This window comes from Colobus angolensis, unplaced genomic scaffold (genome assembly GCF_000951035.1).
Source record: "Colobus angolensis palliatus isolate OR3802 unplaced genomic scaffold, Cang.pa_1.0 Scaffold15, whole genome shotgun sequence".
In the NCBI taxonomy this organism is placed as follows: domain Eukaryota; kingdom Metazoa; phylum Chordata; class Mammalia; order Primates; family Cercopithecidae; genus Colobus; species Colobus angolensis.
In genome coordinates this window covers 3747676-3755174 of record NW_012114599.1, presented here as the reverse complement: position 1 = coordinate 3755174, position 7499 = coordinate 3747676, and the positions used below count along the sequence as shown (strand labels likewise).

At 36.6% G+C, this 7499-nt stretch overlaps 1 protein-coding gene across 1 annotated transcript in view; it reads right to left on the bottom strand.

Annotated features, from left to right (window-relative positions):
• SRBD1 (S1 RNA binding domain 1) overlaps positions 1-7499 on the bottom strand; it is a 238751-nt gene that overhangs the window by 25740 nt on the left and 205512 nt on the right. The window contains exon 20 of the mRNA XM_011935886.1: positions 5633-5812. Within this exon, the coding sequence (XP_011791276.1) occupies positions 5633-5812 (180 nt within the window). The remainder of the gene's footprint in view (positions 1-5632; positions 5813-7499) is intronic.

Sequence of the window (7499 nt, the reverse complement as noted above, 5' to 3'; positions counted from 1 at the left end):
CAGCACACCAACATGGCACAAGTATACATATGTAACAAACCTGCACGTTATGCACATGTACCCTAGAACTTAAAGTATAATAAAAAAAAACAAAATAAAAAATAAAAATTATATAAATAATAAACATAAACAAAAAAGTTGACTTTCTTTAAACCACTAAATAACTCAGGCTATAAAATATCATAATCTCAATTTTCCTAAAAAAATATGAGACAGACTACCATAAACACGAAAGGAAAGACGTTTTGATGTATTTGTGTGGGTGATATTATGGAAGGGTGACATTAAAGGTATTTAATTTCCAATAGTTTTCTGATACAACTAAAACACGAAATGTACTGCAACAAAAATTCTTTTAATAGAACTGAAATCAAACCAATGATGACCTAACCACATCTTAAATGGGCTTTTTGTCTTCCCTGGGAAGACACTTGTGTGAGAATATATAGAGAGTATGAACGACCTATGATGGGTGATGTTTAAACTAAGCGTACTTGATAGCCAGAAATTGCTATCACAGTTCCAAACTGGATGATGGGGATGGCAAGATAAATTGCTAATTTCATCTCTAGGTTTCACACTTGATCTTAGCCAAAAGGCTGAGAAGCGATAATCTCTAGATTTTAAAGGTCAGGGGTTAGACTGCAACAGAAGAAACTTCCCATTAACTAGTTCACAAATACCTTCCTTCTGAGAGACAAGCACAGTCCCAAAGGAAACAGACAGAACGGTGAAGTCACTAGCTGGGCATTTATATTTCACATGCAGAAACTGGACCACATAAAAGTTGGCAAAAAAAAGTCCTGTTTAACAGGAGAAATTCAAGATTTTTCAGGTTTGAACACTGCTGATGGCATTATAAATCAGTGTGTTACTTGGTGATGTATTTCAAGAGCCACAGAAACTTTTAAGCCCTTTAATAGAGTAATTCTACTTCTAGGAATGCATCATAATGAACCACTATTAGCACTACTATAGCTAAAATAAGTTACAGTTCAATCACTTGATGAAACATTAAGCTTTTAATGAGAGGGATATGTAGAAACAAAAAAAAAGTGCTTACAATAGAAAGCAAATTGACAAAAATTGAAAAACTTCTAAACCATATTATAATTAGATTATGGAAACAAACAAAAACATACGTTATAAAAGATACTGGCTGGATGCGGTGGCTCACGCCTGTAATCCCAGCACTTTGGGAGGCCGAGTAGGAGGACTGCCTAAGCGCAGGAGTTCAACACTAGCCTGGGCAACATGGTGAAGCCCCATTTCTACTAAAAATACAAAAATTAGCTGGGCATGGTGGCACAGCGCATGCCTGTAGTCCCAGCTACTTGGGGCTGAGGTGGGAGGATTGCTTGAGCTCAGGAGGTTGAGGCTGCAATGAGCCAAGATCACACCACTGCACTCCTGCCTGTGTGACAAACTGAGACCCTGTCTACATTCCCTCCCATCCCCACCCGCCACCAAAAAAGACAGTGATTCGCACGGAACAAAATAATGTAGTCCCCATGTACACCTCAGAATTACTGCAAGAAGTCTATGAAACCCTGTGCACATATGCACCTTCTCATCAAACACTAAAAAGACAATTACTATGGAACCACAATTTTTTTACATTAAAAAAAATCAGAACCATGTCCCAAAGTTGAGAACAAGACAAGGATATCTACTCTCACCATTCCTATTCAACACTGTACTGAAGGCCCCGGCCATTGCAATAGGCAGAAAGAAAAAAAGAAAAAAGAATAAAGTAAAGAAAAATAAGAAGCATGAAGATTGAAATGGAGGAAGTAAGGTTTAATATATTAACTGATGAAGTAACTGCTTATATAGGAGAACTTAAGGAATCTACAAATACCTAGTAGAACTAGTAAGTGAATTTAATAAGTCTGCGGGATATAAGGTTATTACACAAAACTCATATTTTTATATATTAGCAACAAACAAGTAGCAGCAAAAATTTTAAAAACTCCATTTTACAATAGTGTTGAAAAACATATAATACATTTAATAAAACACATGCAAAACCTGTACACTGAAAACTAAAAGACACTGCTTACAGAAATAAGACCTAAATAAATGCTAAGATATAATAAGTTCATGGACCAAAAGAATTGATAAATATTATTAAGAGAGCAATAAGACATTTTTTTTGGTCTCTAAAAAAAAGAGGTAAACCACAAACTGGGAAAAAATATTCATGAATCATATATTTGACAAAGTACATTTTTATATATGCAAGATATATTAAAAACCCCCAAAACTCAATAATAAAAGGGCAAACAATTCAATTAGAAAATGGCCAAATAGGCCGGGCACGGTGGCTCAAGCCTGTAATCCCAGCACTTTGGGAGGCCGAGATGGGCGGATCACGAGGTCATGAGATCGAGGCCATCCTGGCTAACACGTTGAAACCCCGTCTCTACTAAAAAAAAATACAAAAAACTAGCTGGGCGACGTGGCAGGCGCCTGTAGTCCCAGCTACTCGGGAGACTGAGGCAGGAGAATGGCATAAACCCAGGAGGCAGAGCTTGCAGTGAGCTGAGATGCAGCCACTGCACTCTAGCCTGGGTGACAGAGACAGACTCCATCTCAAAAAAAAAAAAGAAAAGAAAATGGCCAAATAATACGAACAAATATTTCACAAAGAAGATATACAAATGACTAGTAAGCACATTAGAAAGTGTTCAATGTTGCCAGGGAAATGCAAATTAAAACCACGTAGATCTTTCTACACACATTAGAATGGCTAACAACTACCTAACATCATATGACAAAAATGCGAGGCAACCAGAATTCTCATGGTGAAAGTGTAAATACGTGACATGGTACAACCAGAGGGGTTCTAAGAAAACTAAACTTTCATCAGACTTCATGACTTATCAATTCCTCTCCTAGGTATTTTTCTAAGATAAATGAAAACAAAGGTCAAAGGCAACAAAGAAACTGTGCAAGAATATTCACAGCAGTTTTACTCAGAATGGCCAAAGACTGGAAATAAGCAAGGTTCATGTGATATTGGGAAATACATATCTGGCTTTCCTCCCGTTTCTCTGCAAAAAGCTCCTAAAACCTTTGGAATCTCCAGAGTGATAGAGTGTATTTTGTATGACATGACTGGTAGCTGGGGTCCCCTAGATAGCTTCACAATAGGGGACGGTCACCAGAAAAACCGAACAAGTGAGCAGAGGGGTTGTCACTTTCAGCTCCAGACCCCCAACCTCCAGGGAGGGGAGAAGGGATGAAAGTTGAGTTGATCACTAACAGCCAATGATCCAATCATGCCTATGTAATGAAAACCTACTAAAAACCCAAAAGCCTGGGTTCCAATCAGCTTCTAGATAGCTCAACACCTGGAGGTTCCTAGCGGGTAGTATGCCTATGCAGAAGTTCCACATCCTTCCTCCCATATACCCTCCCCCTCTACCTTTCCCTATATATCTTCTCCATCTGGCTGTTCATCTGTATCCTTTGTAATATCCTTTAGAATAAATGGATGAACATCAAGTAGATGTTTCCCTGAGTTCTGTAAACTGGCAAATCAATTGAACTCCAGGGTCGTAGGAATCCTGAAGTTATAGGTCACAACCAGGCCCCTGAAGTCGGGAGTAATCTTATAGTACTGAACTCTCAACCTGTGGGATCTGACACTATCTCCAGGTAGACAGTGTCAGAAATTAACTGAATTAGAGGACACCCAGGTGATGTCTGCTGGATAATCTGTCACAGAATTGACTGGTTGGAGGGGAGAAATCCCTACATATTTTGGTGACCAGAGGCCACAGAAGTGTTCTATGTTGTACTGAATGTAGAGAGTATAAAAAAAAGTTTGGTATTTCCTGTACCTCTTAGATTTCATTAACAGGGAAATAGATAAGCTGTGGTATAGTCACACAATGGAATATTACCAAGCAATAAAAAATAAGCTACTGGTACTTGTTACAACACGGATAAATCGCGAAATATGATGCTGAAAGAAGCCTTACACAGATGAGTACAATTGTATGGTAGAGGGAGAAAACTAATATTTGGTAGAAAAAAATCAAAACAAGTAGTTACCTCTGGGAGGCTGCGGCAGTAACTGATTGGAAGAGGTATGATGGAATGTTTTCAGATAATAGAAATGTTCCTGATCTCAACAGCAGTTTGGTTACACAGATGTAGGTATTTGTCAAAATTCAGCTAATACAAACTTAAAATTTAATTGTATGTAAATGTGACCTCAAAAGAAAAAAATTGTAAAGAATTATCAAATTGTAGTTAATTATTTGAATGCTGACGTATTTAGTGCAAAGTGTACCAATGTCTGCAACCTTCTTCGGAATGCATCAAAAACATAAGATGGGCCAGGTGCAGTGGCGCATGCCTGTAATCCCAGCTCTTTGGGAGGCAAAGGTGGGCAGATCACTCCAGTCCAGGAGTTCGAAACCAGCCAGGACAACATAGCGAAACTCCGTCTCTACTAAAAATACAAAAAATTAGCCAGACCGTGGTGCTATACACCTGTAACTCTAGCTACTTAGGAGGCTGAGGCGTGAGAATCACTTGAACCCAGGAGGTAGAGGTTGCTGTGAGCCAAGATCACACCACTGCACTGGGTGACAGAGAGACCTTGTCTCAAAAACAAAACAAAACAAAACAAAACAAAAAAGATGGATGGACAAGTAGATGGATATGTCGAAAAACAAATATAGTAAAAAATGATAAAATCTAGGTGTGGCTATATAGGAATTCACTGTAAAATTTTTGTTTCCAATTTTTCTGTATGGTTAAATTTTTTCATCATAAAACTTTTGGGGGAAACCACAAACTAGCTGGATGTTGACAGAATATTATTTTTTACTTCTTTTTTCTAAGTTTTCTATAATATACTATAGTCTTTTAAAATATTTTTAAAAGAAAGCAAATTAATGACATAATGACATTTACTAAAATAATCAAATGTAAGTGATTTTAAAACAAAAATCTCATTTTAGATTCAATAAAAGTTAAAATATTCACTATATTTCTTATACTGTCATATAATTCAGTAAGATTCTTTTAAAAATGTCATTATGTAGCAAGTCACTGTTTTTGAACTAATTAAAAAAATTTAAAACTAATTAAATATGCTATTAAAAAGTTTTTTCTTTTTATGCCTTAAACTTCCCTTATACTCAAAATCTTCCCCCATGTCATTCTGTTAATGTATACTCACTAAAAGTATATCATTTCTTAGATTTTAATAACCAATAACCAATAAAAATATTACTTAAGAAAGCTGAGTTGGCTGTATACTTTCAAAAGGGTTTTATCTTTAGAAAAGCGCAAGTTTTATGCCAGGTTCTAGTCAATTGTGTCTTGTTAATTTCCAAAACAAACAGAGGGGAGTGCCATGCAATTTCCATTACACACACTTCACCATTAGTATCAGGGTTTATTAGCTTGACAATGCTCCAGGAGTAATGGCTTCATTCCTCACTGAAATAAAATAATGTGCCATATAACTCAGCAATGCAGAACTTCTGAAAAATGTTGTCACATTAAACATGGTCATATTTTTCAGTTTCCATTATGCCAAAACAAAGGCCATTTGCTGTAAAGAACTCACTCTGGATATGGAGAATTTCCACATGGGCCTCAGACTTACCTCATTGCTATGTCATATGATTCTGGATGAATACAAGTTTGGTCCAAAGGATTTGGCTTCAGTAAAACATTCACTGCAGTTTTGCTCTTCTTTTTGCCCTGCTTCTCATTTGTGGCCTCGATGTCTGCTGAAGATGTAACAGCAACTCCTCGAATTTGGCCTGAAGATTCAGTTTGCTGACTATGTAAAACCAGAAAAAAACACATTTATAAAAAGGGGAAGGTTGGGCAGAAAAGTCTTCAAATTAAAATGTGCTTATTTCTCTGTCATACAAATATGCAAAAACAGCAACCAGATTCTGACCTTTCACTTCATAGAAACTACCACTTATTTGTTTAAATCACTGGGAAAAGGGCTTTCTGTTACTTAAAGCCAAAAACATTCTTAACTGATTGTCTGTATAATTGGCATTCTAGGAGAGAAAAGAGGAAAATGTAGGGAAACAAAATAATATTTCTCAAAGCTAAGAAAAACAAGCTCTCAAAAGAATCTATTGAGTGTAGAACAGGATGAACAAAAAAAGACTCATACTTGGCTAAGCGCAGTGGCTCATGCTTGTAATCCCAACACTTTGGGAGGCCAAGGCGGGCGGATCACCTGAGGTCAGGAGTTCAAGACCAGCCTGGCCAACATGATGAAACCCTGTCTCTACTAAAAATTAAAAGATTAGCTGGTTGTGGTGGTGCACGCCTGTAGTCCCAGCTACTTGGGAGGCTGAGGCAGGAGAATCGCTTAAACCTGGGAGGCAGAGGTTGCAGTGAGCTGAGATCCTGCCACCGCACTCCAGTTTGGGCCACAGAGGGACAGACTATCTCAAAAAAAACAAAAGAAAAAGACTCATACTTGACGTATCATGGATAAACTTTACAATATAAATAATTTTTTAAATTCTAAAAGGCTTTCAAGAAAGAAAATTAAAACATTACTTAAAAAGGATCTGGAATCAGACTAGCATCAGATTTCTCATTGGCAAACATCAGATGTCAGAACATAGTGGAACAGTATCTTAAAAGTTCTGAGAGAAAATGATTTAAGAATCACATACCTAGTCAAATTAGCACTTGAGTAAGAGGGCAAATTGAAATCGTTTGCAGGTATGTAAGGACTTAAGTATAACCCATACGACCTCTCTAAAAAGAATTTCTTAAGGATTAATTCTAGCAAAAACCAATAAATCGAAGAAAAATGATCATATGAATTACAAGAAACAGTGTAGAAACAACAAAAACTGATTAAATTAAGTAAATGTTCATGAATGATGTAAATATATATACATTATGTGTATACACACACACAGTATGTGTATATATGTTAAAATATACATCTATAAAAACATATTTTTATAGTGTATATATATAGTGTATGTGTATATTATATACACATATACACATGCATATGGTGTATATATGTATATGTACACACGCATAGTGTGTATATGTACAGATGCATATAGTGTGTGTATATGTAAAAACGCATATAGTGTGTATATGTACAAACGCATATTGTGTGTGTATATGTAAAGATGCATATAGTGTGTGTACAGTGTGTATATGTACAGACTCATAGTGTGTATATGTACAGACAGATGCATATAGTGTATGTATGTACAGATAAACGCATATAGTGTATGTATATATAGACACATGCATAGCGTGTGTATGTATAGACACACGCATATAGTGTGTATATGCATATATACAGGTTAAAAAATAAAAATATACATTAAAAAAAATTTTTTTTTTAAGACAGAGTCTTGCACTGTTGCCCAGGCTGGAATGCAGTGGCGTGGTCTCGGCTCACTGCAAGCTCCGCCTCCCAGGTTCACGCCATTCTCCTGCCTCAGCCTCCAGAGTAGTTGGGACTACAG